Source organism: Trifolium pratense, linkage group LG4 (assembly GCF_020283565.1).
Source record: "Trifolium pratense cultivar HEN17-A07 linkage group LG4, ARS_RC_1.1, whole genome shotgun sequence".
NCBI lineage: Eukaryota > Viridiplantae > Streptophyta > Magnoliopsida > Fabales > Fabaceae > Trifolium > Trifolium pratense.
In genome coordinates this window covers 45,744,933-45,759,933 of record NC_060062.1, presented here as the reverse complement: position 1 = coordinate 45,759,933, position 15,001 = coordinate 45,744,933, and the positions used below count along the sequence as shown (strand labels likewise).

Sequence of the window (15,001 nt, the reverse complement as noted above, 5' to 3'; positions counted from 1 at the left end):
ATGATTATTATATGATTCAGAAACTACTCAAAGTATGTGAATTGTGAATTTTGACAAGTTTGAATAAGTTTGGTTTATAGACATGTTTTTATATGATCTTCTTTTAATATAAAAGTAGGGTATATGAATTGTCAAAATATGAAATGCATATTTTAGTGTTATTATTATTATTATTTTGTGCAAGAAGTTATTAAATTTAAAAGTGATGATCTCATATTATATGTGTATGATAAATATGAAAGTTATTGTTAATTTCTTGCTTATCTTGCTTATAAGATTGATTGAGTATTTTGAAATTATTGCAAGTTGGTAATTGTTCATGGAGGAAATTAAGTTATAGAAAATGTTAATGATTTTGAGTCATTATTTTCTTCTATTATGATGATTACTTGAATTTACCATAGAACATATTTATACATGTAACTTGATTTTGACATTTAGAATTTATGATACATATGTATTAGTTATTTGATAACTAATAATATGAAAAGGTTTCTTAAATGAAATTGAAATAAATTCTAAAGTAATATTTTAAGTTCATGTGGGGTATATGATTTATATGGTGCGATCCATCTTATGAAATAAAAGTTGGTCATGACAAATCTTTATGATCATGTTTGTTGATGTTATACATATTTAATGTATTGAATGTAGGATATATACATTCAAGTGGAAGTTGAACTTCAAATTGAAATGATTATTAAATGTTATAACAAGAGAATAATGACATAAAGTTTGTGTATATGAGTATATGACACAATGACAATAGAATGACAAAAAGTCATGGTTTTGTGATAGCGGTTAAAACTATCAAATAAAGGAATATTCAAAGTTTCTAAAAAGCATAGCTATGTGGTTGATTGAATATTCAAAGGTTATAAAGTTGGAAAATATTGCAATTCTTTGACGAAAGGATTGACAAGGATATGATGTTTTCGGATAATGATGGTTAAATCATTGAAAACATCATTAGGGATGTGGTACAAGCCCATATCTAATTGATCACCAATGGTGGAAACTCAACTCACACTTGAATAACATCAAGTCTTGAGTTCAATGATGAAAGTACACTATTAGAGTGATTGAAGTACTTTGACAATAATAAATACATCCCAAGAGGTAAAAGTACTTGGACCATAAGAACAAAAGTGGTAGGATGAGATTTTTCTCTTAATAGACATATAGCATATGTTTGCTTGAATGCATAATTATGGGTGCATTCACGATATAGTCTACCTATATGAGAATGAAGTGGGGCCGCTTCATAGAGTTCAAGGGCTTGACTCTTAAATTCTCATGAAAAGGATATGAGACACAAGGCCTTAATAAATGTGTCATTTTGATAAATTCGATCAATGGTACCGAGATTTCATGTGTGAGTTATGAACACTTGTTCTGATGAATAATTGGTTCAAAGCTTGTCTACCAATCTATTCGGGGATGAGTGAAAACTTAACTTACTAACTAATGGTTCAAATCGTGAGATACCTTTATTGAAACCATGAGATTTCCGGAATAATGGATTTAGATATATTTTGAAAATGGTGGGGGATTGTTGGAGATTTTCCAAAATATATTTGAAAGGTTGCGATGGTTAATTTGAAATTCAAATTTACAATTTTGAAAACCTTTCAAGGGTTGTGTCCCTTAATTATTTGACATAAGTTTCTCTATAAATAGAGACACTTAGGAGGCATAAAACATATCAGAAAATCATGTTTCCATGAGTAAGAAGTTATGCCTGTAATATCTAAATCATTTCTTCATTTCTCTAGTGCACGAGAGTATTTGAAGAAACATTATTCTGTAAATTATCATTGATCGATATGCTTGATATGTGTATGCAATGCATGTCAAGGTTTCCAAAGTATCCTGAAGGGGATTCGCCGGTTAACCACACAAATCAAGTGCTCAACAAATTGGTATGCAAGCGGCACACATGTGGAACAAATGGGCAATGGTACAAGGCCTCTTTGAAGAACAACAAACTCAGGAACAGCAGCAACAAATGCACAGGCCGCAGCAATACTCTATCCCACAGCAGCATATTTATCAGTCACAGCATGAGCAGAGGCACCAAAGGCATGGCCAGCAGCTATCAAATGAACAGCAGCAGTCCTTGCATACACAGCAGCAATTTACACGTGCTCAGCACAGCAAACAGCTCATACAGTGCAGCAGTGGAGAAACCCACCTTCAGGAGTAGTTAAGTGCAATGTTGACGGGAGTTCATAGTCACACGGTTCGCAATTCATGTCATGTCGGTACGCGGTACGAATTCGGGTACGCGGTTTGCAACTCTCAAAAGAATTAGGTATGCGAGGGGTATACAGAGTCGGTACGCTGTTTGGGTTCATGGTACGTTCAAATATAATACTCGGTACGTTCAAATATAATACTCGGTACGTTACAAATAAAAAAAATATTAATTAACAAAAATAGATGATAAAAAATATTAATACCATTAACTAATAACTAAAACCATCCAACACCTTACCAAAAAAAAAAGTCCATCCAACAAAATAGTACATCAGTAACTAAATCCAACAAAATAATAACAAACTACAATTTGCCCATTCTCTATTTGATAGTTTGGTACGTTACTCAAATGCAGATGCTCCAATTTCTTAAAAGCTATCTCAGAAGAAGCATCATTCTCATCATCACTTTCAATTATTTCTTCTATCTTTTCACAACCAATTATGCACAACTTTCTTAGCTTTTGTAAACTAGTAGCTGTTGATGATTTCATAATAATCTCCAATCCAGCACACACGTACACCTGCAACTGTTCGAAATTCTCAAACAGCACTGAGGATAGAAATATATTCTTGAGTCTAGAACAGCTATGTACAACCAAAGTTTCAATATTTTGGATAACTGGATGCAGCTCAAAATTTCTCAGCTTGATAGTTGTTTCAGAATGTCCAGCGCATTCGCTTCCACTCGAGAAAATATATGTGAAGGAACTACCTTTCAAAAATAAACAAACTACTAATAAACAATAGTACAAACTAATAAAATGAGCTTTGTGAAAGGTGAAGGAATGCAAAGGAAAAAAGTCCCACATTGCATAGTTTCACAAGTTTTAAAGTTTGAGAAGACTATAAATAAGTGTACAAAAGGAATGCAAAGGACAAGATTGGGCAATGCTTAATGCACACCTTCATTGGTTGGCCACTGTTGCTTTCCAAAGTGTAGACATTGCCTAAATGCAATTTTAAGTTTTAATGCACTCTTAATATTTTAGTTATGCTGGTTTGCTTGGTATGCGATTTTTAGTGAATTCTTCACGAATTTGCCTGTACTGAATTCGAAAAAGCAGTGTGAACTGGTTTGCGTGAATTGGTTCGTGGTTTGCAGCCTGTTAAGTGAATTTATGTGACTATGCGCGAGTTTTTATGATACGGTGAAAGCGACGGGATGGGGATGGTGCGCAGTGATCATCAAGGAAGGTTCATACTAGCAGGGACTAATATTATATTATGTATACTAAGCTCAACACAATAGAGGGAGAAGCCATGGCCAACAAGGAAGCAATGGAGGAAATGATACAAAGAGGTCTATGTCATTTTTGAAAGTGACTCAAAAATTGTTGTCGATAGACAAATAGGAATATCTGAGTTTAATATGTTGATTTCTTGCATTAAGTCATTACTACTATTAAATCCAAGCTTTGAGGTCAAGTTTGTCAAGCGACAAGCAAATATGGTTGCCCATTCTTTAGCGAGAGCGGCCTATTCTATGTCTAGTCGCTATATTTTTGAGTCGATTTCTCGTTGTATTGAAAACTATTTGATGAATGATATGAATTAAGCTTGCTTTTGTCAAAAAAAATAAAAAAATTTGCAATTTAAAATAATTTACTTTCAAATAATTAAAAACATTATTTTCAAAATTTGTACAATACATGACACCTAAATTCATGACACCTAAATTCTTAAAGACGTTCTTAGTCTATCAAACTCGGACAATTGGTCTCTGTATTTAAAAAAAGAACACATACCAAGCCACACAAGAAAATAGCTTGCCTTCAAAACTAGAAAATCAACAATAAACAACATTGGTAAAAAGAGGAGCTCTAGGATATGCAACCCCAAAATAGGAGCTCATGATTTTTTCAGAACCACACTGTACCCAAAATAAATCAACGCTGCTCGATTTGATGTTCGACCAGTTCCATCAAGTGATTTTTACATTCTCTGCCATCTTGTCTAAGTACACCTCTTTGTTAAGAAACAATTTATCGTTTCTTGCCATCCAAATAGTCCAAATGCAAGTGAACCAAAGTACACTTGAGAATGCCCTGCCATTATTGATTATACCGGCGAACTGCTCCAAACCATTGACAGATTGAGTGCCAATCACCTGAAAATATCGAACACTCGAAAAAAAGATGAGATACCGCTTAATTTCAATTAATAGAGCACTCAACTTTTGTGTCCTTGAAACGAAATGCCTGCAAAAAATAAGTATTCTTCAAATTGAAGACGGAAAATCCAAACAAGCATGCACCTAAGGTTTTAAATATCGGTTGCAGCCGCGTTAAAGATTTCACGATTTTGGCTCTTATGAATACTGCATTATGGAGTGCAGTCATCGCAGTGTGAATTATTAGTCACAACATCACACAAATCTTATAACAGGTGGAATTTATGTTCATAATTGTATTAAAAATGTAATTTTAATTCATTTCAGTTGAAAAAATTGGAATTATTTGTCTAATAGCATTTGTAACGGCGTTTCAGCATGATTTCTTTTTCTACTTTATACTCCCTCCGATCTTATATATAAGAAAAAGTTTATTTTTTTATTCATCGTAAAGTTAATGTATCTAGCCTACAATGTTGTCTAGATACATTAACTTTACGATGAATCTAAAAAGCAAACTTCCTCTTATATATAGGAGCGGAGGGAGTAAAAACAAATAAAAACATTAACGGTGACTTCCTATATCGTTTTGTCGCGGCGTTAATGATGGACCTTTATTAAAACTCGCCGCTTAGTAGTTGTGCATGTATGTTACTTAAAACGTGAAATATATGTTGATGCTCATGCACTCTAGTTAAGGTGGTTTTTTTGCACTTACAGATTTGTGACACAATTACCTCTTAGGCCATTTTCTCCTTTTGATCCTTCCTATTTAAAATCTGTAACGTTCAACATTGCTGGCAACAAAGAACTTTCTAGTTGTGCAGCATAACTTCTTGCATTTACTTATTCCCTTTTCCAATGTAATCTTTCCTTTAATTCCTCAATTGCCAGCCATGCTAATTTACATTTATCAAAACAATACAAAATTAGTTCACAAAACATGACACTTTTTCACAATTAGACAAACAAGTGATCAAAGAAGCACATAGCCAGCACATCTTCATCACTACCAAACAAAAAAACACCAAAAATCATGTATTTTTTGGTCTTATAAATTGATTCTTACTTCTAAATTAAACACAATGCAAAATACAAACTTCCCAAATGACAATTGCAAAAAGAAAGAGAGGATGCTCAATTCCAAACCACAATGCTTTTGGTGGGTTTCCCATCATCGTTCTCCTACTACTAGTTTGTGCATTGTGGTTCCAAAGAAACCAACTCACTACACTCCTTTTGGGCCCCACTACGACCACCTCTGAGGTTGTCCTTGACCCTCCGGGAAATACCTTCTATGACGATCCACAATTGAGTTACTCCATCGAGAAACCGTTGAAACAATGGGACAAAAAGCGAAGCGACTGGCTTCAACTTCACCCTTCCTTTGCAGCCGGTGCACAAGACCGAATTCTTCTCGTCACGGGGTCACAACCATCGCCATGCAAAAACCCCATCGGCGACCATTTATTGTTAAGGTGTTTCAAGAATAAAGTTGATTACTGTAGGATCCACAACTGCGAGGTGTACTATAGCAACCTACACCTACACCCGAAGATGGATTCTTTTTGGTCCAAACTTCCAATTATCCGGTCCACAATGATGGCCCACCCAGAAGTCGAGTGGATTTGGTGGTTAGATGCGGATGCAATTTTCGCAGATATGGAGTTTAAGATTCCGTTGGAGCGTTACAAGGATCACAATCTCGTAGTTCACGGTTGGTCCAACATGGTGTATACTGAAAGTGAGAATATGAGTTGGACTGGGCTTAATGCCGGGTCACTTTTAATTCGTAACTGTCAATGGTCTATGGACTTGTTACACGTTTGGGCTCAAATGGGTCCATTATCATCAAACTATGCAAAATGGGGAAAGATCTTAACATCAACATTTAAGGATAAGCCCTTTCCGTTACCTGATGATCAATCATCTTTGATTTATTTGCTTTCGAAGCAAAGAAGGAAATGGGGTGGGAAGACGTATTTGGAGGAAACATATGATTTGGAAGGTTATTGGATTGCTACATTGGGGAAGTTCGAGGGATTAAAAAATATGTATAATGAGATAGAGGAGGAAGCAAGTGTTCTCAGGAGAAGACATTCAGAGAAGGTCAGTGTATGGTATGGTGAGATGAGAGAGCTTTATTTGAGAAAGAGTGAGAGGACCGAGAGGAGGCCGTTTGTTACACATTTCACGGGGTGTCAACCATGTAGTGGTGACCATAATCCTGATTATAAGGGGGATGTTTGTTGGAAAGAAATGCAAAGGGTTTTGAATTTTGCTGACAATCAAATTCTTCGTAATTATGGATTTTTGAGGAAGGATCTTATGACATCTTCTGTGTATGAAGTTCCGTTCGGATACCCAAGAGTTGAAGCATAGCTTGCTGGTTGCGGTAAAGGGTTTAATTTGTTAACTAGAACTTGAATAGGAGAGTTGAATGCAATGTTATTTCAGTGTTCATTACTCTTATTCAATCAATAAATTCTATAATTCCAAATAATATCTGGTCCATGATTCCTACATATAACTGATCTTGCTTTTACTAATAATTAAGTATCACATATTCATATTAAACCATACTATATTAATGTTGTGTTAGTAAAAAATTGTATGATGAATTATCACTTGCTATTGGTGTGGGGTGTCTATGTTTGTGCTGTTATACAATTCTCCCGATGTCCTGTTTCCTCCGTTATACGATGGTTGGGCCTGTGGGCCTTAGGTTACTGTTGGGGATGCAGGAGTAGAAATTAGAGTTATATTAGTCCCAGTATGGGTATTTTTTCAATTTTGGTCTTCTTATTTTATTTAACTCACAAAAATAGTTTTTTTTTTTTTTTTTAAATAATCTAACGATTAAAAATTCATTTCTTGAGAAAGAATAAGTAGTAAATTTCTGGTTCAAACTTGATCTAACCCCTGTATAATATGATGTTCTTATCAATTAAGTTATACTCACATGTACAAATGATTCACTTATTATTAAATTTTTTACAAAAAATAGTTCATTTCTTAAATTCAACTTTTTGGATCTGTATTCTTACATTTGTTGTAAATTTAGTTTCAACAGATTTTTTTCCTCTAAAAATGATTTTTTTTTTGGTGCCAAAAATATGATTTATTGCATCAATGTTGAATCTAATGATAAAATATTACTTTTAAGACTAAATTCAGATTTTTTATGTCAAAAGTCACTATTCTTAAGGCAAAACACATAAGTTGTAAACAAGATTACAACAACCGTGAAAATGGTGACAAAATGTTCAACTATCAAAATTATGAAATAGGGAAACCAAAAGATAAAGTATAAATTTATAAATACTTAGATTAGATTTTTCACTTTACAAATTCATATTGTAAAAATAAGTTAGATCTAATAATATCTCTCCGTTGAGCATCATCAGAAGAATGGTTGTGTCAATATTATGTCTAAGATGGGGCAATTTTGGTAAATTTGGTTGACTTCTTTTAGATTTCCTCTTTCGTAGTTGTTTGTTGTTGCTTCCACGCGACCCTGTTTTTTTTTTTTGTTTTTTTTACGTAAATCAGGTATCTTCTGTGCGTAATTGTAGAGATTAATCTCTCGAACATTGTGGGTTTCAAATGAACGACAAACCCTCCCTGAAAATTTTAACACTACTGTATACCCAAATCATACAATTTTTTTTTACTCTTAGAAGAAAATTTAAAAAAATATGAATTTGCATATGCTAGTGTTGAAAGTAATTTAAAATGGGACGGATAATTTTTTTTTAATTTTCTTTTTGAATTTCTATTGAGCATTGAAAATGGAGGGAGCATATTTCTTATTTTACTAGCTACGAACTTATTTTTCAAATGCTATTTCAAATAACTTATGAACTTATAGCTTATCATTTTTTCTTCCAATTTTACATCTTTCTTAAAAATTAAATATTAACTAAACATATATTTTTTATGTCATTTCATACTTATAAGTTAATTACCGTTAATTTTACAAACCACAAATTCAATCTGCTAGCTTATTCGCTATAAGTAAAGGTGATTCGCTATAAGCTAGTTTATTGGCTATCCATTATTTTTTACTAAATAGAGCCCTAGACTCTACTATATTATGAAAAAAATGGTTTTTTCCTAAACTATCGCTTTATAATTTGGGGGTACTTACCTATCAACCAATAAGAACCAGTCATACGCATGTAAAATAAAAGTTTGTTACAAGTTAGTTGTGGGTACCACATGCAAATCCTCTTATGTATCTTATTCTCATTGTTTAATGGATGAAGGGATAGAATATGTATCACAAAAAAGGAAAACGAAAAAAAAAATGTATAGTACACTCAAAGCAAATTGTTCCTTGTACGAATTCACATAATATCAATTAATAGAACACTCAACTTTTGTATCCTTGATTTTGTCAAAAAAGAAAAAAAAAAAACTTTTGTGTCCATGAAAGAATTGAAATATGCAGAAAATAAGCGTCCTTCAAGTTGAAGACGCAAAACCCAAACAAGTACCACCGCTTCCTAATTGTGTGTATGTTACTTTTTTTTCTGAAGTATGTTACTTGAAACATGAAATATATGTTCATAAAATAGGAAAATCAGTGTTATAATTAAAGAATAACAATACTAACTAGTATTTGTAAAATGGTTCAACAAATGTTTATGTGAATTTAACTTAGTTGGTTGGAATATCGCATATTATATGTAAGGGCCGATGTTCGAACCTCGAACACTCCACTTATCTATCTTAAGAGTGAAATTTCTAGCTACTAGGCTACTTTTAAAAAAAATGGTTCAACAAATAATAAATACACATAGAAAAAGAATTAGGAAACTTGGAGAAAACATATATATGTAGTTGGGGCTTATCTCTATGAGTCCATGATACATTTGAATGAATTAGGGGACACATATATGTTACCTTACCTTCCCCAAAACAAAACACAAATGCCACCATTTCCCAATTTAGAACTACCTTTCCTTTATTCACTCAATTGACAAAAACACAAAATCAGTTCAAAGAACACGACACTTATGTACAATGAGACTATAGTAGTAATCAAGAAGCACATATTCATACGCTACCCAACAAAAGAAACCCCTCTTAAAAATGCAACCACAAGTTCTCATTTACATCCACACAACAAACACAACTCACCCATGGCGAAATTCGGTTCGAAGAACAAATCATCCATATGTGCCTCAAATGGTTGCATCTTCCTCGGAGGAGCAATGTCAGCTCTTCTTTTAATATGGGGTCTCTCTTCTTTCATCAACCCAATCCCAAATTCCAACCCCAAATTCAACTCCATTGCTAACCATCTCAAAGCCTTAAACTTCACCACAAATAACAACTTCACTCAAAATTTGTTATATGATCCATTGGATAAAACTTTCTATGATGATCCAGAAACATGTTACACCATGGACAGACCAATGAAGAATTGGGATGAGAAGCGTAAAGAGTGGCTACTACTACATCCTTCATTTGCCGCTGAAGCAGGTGAAAAGATACTCGTAATAACAGGTTCGCAGCCGACAAAGTGTGATAACCCCATCGGCGACCACCTTTTACTACGGTTCTTTAAAAACAAAGTTGATTATTGTCGGATACACAATCACGACATAATCTACAACAATGCGTTGTTGGACTTGAAAATGGACTCTTATTGGGCCAAGTATCCTATGGTTCGGGCCGCAATGTTGGCTCATCCAGAAGTTGAGTGGATATGGTGGGTTGACTCTGATGCAGTTTTCACTGACATGGAGTTCAAATTGCCATTAAACCGTTACAAGGATCACAATCTCGTAATTCACGGTTGGGAACATTTGATTAAGGTAGAACATAGTTGGACTGGGCTAAACGCGGGGGTTTTCTTAATGCGGAATTGTCAGTGGTCGTTGGACTTTATGGATGTTTGGGCCAGTATGGGACCAAATAGTCCAGAATATGAGAAATGGGGGGAGAGATTGAGAGCTACTTTCAAAACAAAGGTGGTACTTGATTCAGACGATCAGACGGCGCTTGCTTACTTAATCGCAATGGGAGAGGACAAATGGACAAGCAAGATATTTTTAGAGGATGGGTTTTATTTCGAAGGTTATTGGTTGGAGATTTCAAAAATGTACGATAAAATGACGAAGAAATACGATGAGGCGGAAAAAAGGGTGGAAGGATTAAGAAGAAGACATGCAGAGAAGGTTAGTGAACATTATGGTGAAATGAGGGAGAAGTATGTTAAGGATTTAGGAGAATTAAGGAGACCCTTTATTACACATTTTACAGGGTGTCAACCTTGTAATGGTCACCATAATCCAATGTATGCTGCTGATGATTGTTGGGATAGTATGGAGAGGGCTCTTAATTTTGCTGATAATCAAGTTTTGCGCACATTTGGTTTCATTCATCCAAATCTGTTGGACAAGTCTGTTTCTCCATTACCCTTTGGATATCCTGATGCATCAGCATAATTATATTATGATAACTTGCAGAGGCAAGTACTATTAGTAATGATAATAATAATCGTTGTAATGACGATGATTCTTCGGTCAATAATAATGAAAATAATGAATTTGATGATGATATTAGTAAGGAATAAAAGTACTTATTCCGATATCTGTTATTTATATACACCATGGCCAAATGTATATCTTTAATTTCCATTTGCAGTGATTTAGTTTTTATGTGGTCACTTCTTTTTTTAATAAAAGATATAGAAGCTTCAAAATGTTAGGGTCAAGCTAGTTTGTGATTAGTTGGGCTTGACTGTCTTACTTGTGTTACAAGCAAGCAGACCCATAGTTTGTTTAGGTGTTTGTATGTCAATATAAGGAACCTTGTACACCTAAACTATACAATAAGAAGTTCCCAACAATTGATATCAGAGTCCGGCTGGAAAAAAAATAAGTGAGTGATGATGGATCATGGACACCACTTATAGACTAACATTTGGGGGGAAATATTGAGATCTATCAAGTGTGAGTTAAGTCTCACATTGGTTGTAAGAGTTAATGTTGAACATTTTATAAGTGAGAGGACCCATAAACTATTAACCTTAAAGTTTTGGGTGAAAGTGTGGTGTCAAAAGTCACTTGTGAGGTTGCTCAATGCCCAATTTATTAATCCAATCCAGGGAAGTTCTCCACGGCCCAACACAAAATTATATAAATGTTCATCAATTTGCTGAGATGAAATTAAGACTTACATTTTGCATTGAAAAGTCTCATGGTGCATCAAAATAAATATAATCTTTAAAATTATGATGTTCAGTTTCTTAACAAACAAAAATATTATGATGTTTAAATGAAGACATTAGACTCAAGTAGTTTTTCGTAAGACGAATCGTTCAGAAAAATCTGAGTTTAACAAACCCCATTTCCTTGAGAACCATATGTTTAAACAAAAAATAATAATATCATGATGTTCACTTCAATAAAAGGACTATATATGTCCCATGAGCTTAGCTCAATTGGTTGGACATTGCATTGTATATGCTTGTATATGCAGGGGATCAGGGTTCGAACCCCGGTCATTCCACTTATCCACTTTAAAGCAGGTGGAATTTCTAGTCACTAGGCGACTTGACCAAAAAACAAAAAGGACTATATATTAGCCATGATTCTTTTAATTTCAAGATTATGGTGCCATTTGATAAATTTAAGAATTCTCCTCCTCCTCCTCAAATAGTTGGGTGAATCCGAGTTCGAATTCAAGGTGGAACAATCTTTAGTAAAACTGTACTTATATCCATGACAAACTTTGATTACTAGGGAACTTTTCTTAAGGAATCAAAGGCTTAAATGTTGGGCCATGAATCAAAGGCTTAAATGTTGGGTCATGAGGGTTCGGGGATCATCACACCGGGCTTTGAACAACTACACAAGTGAGTTGGACATTACACTTTTACCCAAAACCTTATGGCGTTAGGTTTTTGGGTCTCCCACTTATAAAATGTTCAACATCTATTTTTCTTTCTGATGTGAGACTTAACTCACACTTGAAATATCAACAATCTCTCCCCCATGTGTGAGTCTGTCCATTCTTTATGGGTATGCTCCCCTCGAAATGGAAGCTTTTTCATCCACTTGTATCGCCGTTGCTTGGTCCATCTACAGGCACGCCGCCTGAACACCTTGGTCAGTAAGACTTTCGACACAAGGGGTCGGTTCAACCATCATTTCTGATACCGGTGTTGGGTCATGAGAGGGTCCGGGGATTATCACATCGGACCTTGAACAATTACACAAGTGAGTTGGACACCATATTTTAATTCAAAACCTAAATGCATTAAGTTTTTGGATCCTCTCGCTTATAAAGCGTTCAATATCTACTTTTTATTTTATCAACATAAACACAAAAAATAAATAGTGTTTGAGATGTATTTTATTACCCAAATTGCTAAAAATAAAAGTAATATATTTTAGTCTTAAATACAATTTTGATGCTCTATGGTCAATCACCAATTTTGGTTCTTCATGTTTAATTTCATAATTTTAGTGTCTCTATTTTATAAATTATGCATTTTTGGTCAATCCTCTATCAAATTGTCACCCAACTTTTAACATAAATGATGACGTGGTATTTAGAAGGTTACATTTTTTTTATCAAGTAGTCTAGTGGCTAGAAATTCTACCTTTAATATGGATAAGTAAGATGACCAAATTTCGAACTTCGAACCCCAGCATAGTATAGTACAGTATAATGTTCCTATGTCAAGTGACATTTATTTGACTACCACATATGAGATGCTTATATGGCACTAATTAAGATTTGACTTAATTTTAAGATAAGATTGAGATTAAAATAATGATAATTAAAGATATGATATGATTATGATAAGATAATAAGATTGAGATAAAATTACTATTAATTGAATCAAAACTTATACTCCCTCCGTGCTAAAATAAGTGTCATAGTTGACCACCTTCACGTTTGTCAATATACAACTTTAATCATTAATATCTTAAATTATTTATTATTAAAGATTATAAAATTATATATTTTGAAAATACTCATCGAGACAAATCAAACAATATCTCATATGTATATTTGCATATACATATTAGTAGAAAAATACAGTCAAAAGAAATCATATGAATAGTAGAAAAGTCAAAAATATGTCATTTATTTTGGGACGGAAGAAGTATAAGAATAAAATTAAGATTAAGATAATGTGATTTGGTTGTATATACATTAATTATTAGTATTAAAAGGACCTTTTGAATTATTTAATTCCAAATTTATTGATTGTAATACACTTTTTGTGAAAAATAGTAAAATTATACTTAAATAAATATATCTTTTTATATTTATCTTTATCTTAAAAATATACTTTTTCTTTTCTCTCATATTTTTATTTATTTATTTTCATACCAATTCATTAAACAATAATATCATTTTCTTCATCTTTCTCTTATTTTCTTCATTTTGCTTTCTTTCATACACCAAATAATATCTAACTCTAGTAATGGTAAAACAAAAAATAATTGAAAAAGGAGATGTCTTTAAAGCGTTGAAATGTCTTTCATTATCTACAGCGTCGAGATGAGGTTATATAATGGTACAATTGATTTTTTTTTTATTACGGAATAATTTTTTTACAACAGAAATTGAATAAAAAATAATGCAAGTGTTTTCAATTCTTGCATTCTTCGCACACATTTGGCTAAAAGCAAGCAACAATAGCACTGCTTTTGTTGTAAGATAAAATCGATCAATCTTGATATTACACTACTAGAAAAAGTTCAAATACCGACGGAATTTAGAGACGGAATTTATTTCTTCTCTGTTAGAGACGAAATTAGAGACCGAAAAAAACAATCAGAGACGAAAAATAAAATATATGTACTAGTGACCGATGTTAGAGACGGAATATTCTGTCTCTAAATCATTCTGTCTCTAAATTCGTCTCTACTTGATTATTTCTTTAATTATAAATAGATAACAATAGTTGGAGACGGATTTTAGAGACAAACTTTAGCCGTGTCTAATGTTTTTCGTCTCTGTATCTGTCTCTAATCAGTCAACTTCTTATTAAAATAGTCAAAATTTTGTTAGAGACGGAAAAAATCTGTCTCCGTATATTGTTGTCTATATTAAATTAACACAATACTATTTCATTTTGCGCCAATTTTTTGCCGCCTAGACATTTATTTAGAATTTTAAGAGATTTTTTCTTCATTGTCCGGCCAAACTAATTATATTATTTCATTAGACAAAATTATCTTCTTTTTTTTTAACCCTAAGTCACTTTTTGCCCACTTCACACTAGTCCACCGCTTCCTCTCGTTTTCACCCTTCACACCATTGCTCCGTCACGACCATTATATCAAGTTATCGCTCACTAATCCTCACTCTGTCAAGGTGTTTGCCTTGCAAAAATAAAAAAATACAACTTAGCGTCTGTCTTGTTAAATTCAATTATTTTCTTTTCCCTTTGTCCCAAATTATAAACGAAAAAATAAAAATCATACTTATTAAGAAAAATTAAAACATGATAATTTGGAGTACATTTTTGTTTTTTTTTTGAAATAATTTTATAGGAAGACATAAAAATAATTTTAATTGATTTTTCCATTATCCTTTAAATTCTCTCTCAAACAAGTGAAATGTTGAAAACAAAGGGACAATTGAAAACAAATAA

At 33.2% G+C, this 15,001-nt stretch overlaps 2 protein-coding genes across 2 annotated transcripts; both read left to right on the top strand.

Moving 5' to 3' along the window:
* The first annotated feature begins 5,478 nt into the window (after nt 1-5,478).
* LOC123922759 (glycosyltransferase 6-like) lies at nt 5,479-6,753 on the top strand. The gene has a single exon (XM_045975450.1). It carries the CDS (start codon nt 5,479-5,481, stop codon nt 6,751-6,753), a length of 1,275 nt encoding a protein of 424 aa, XP_045831406.1.
* A 2,765-nt stretch (nt 6,754-9,518) lies between these two features.
* On the top strand, nt 9,519-10,829 carry LOC123922758 (galactomannan galactosyltransferase 1-like). Its single transcript, XM_045975449.1, has one exon. The coding sequence runs from the start codon at nt 9,519-9,521 to the stop codon at nt 10,827-10,829; it is 1,311 nt and encodes a 436-aa protein (XP_045831405.1).
* Nucleotides 10,830-15,001: the final 4,172 nt, after the last annotated feature.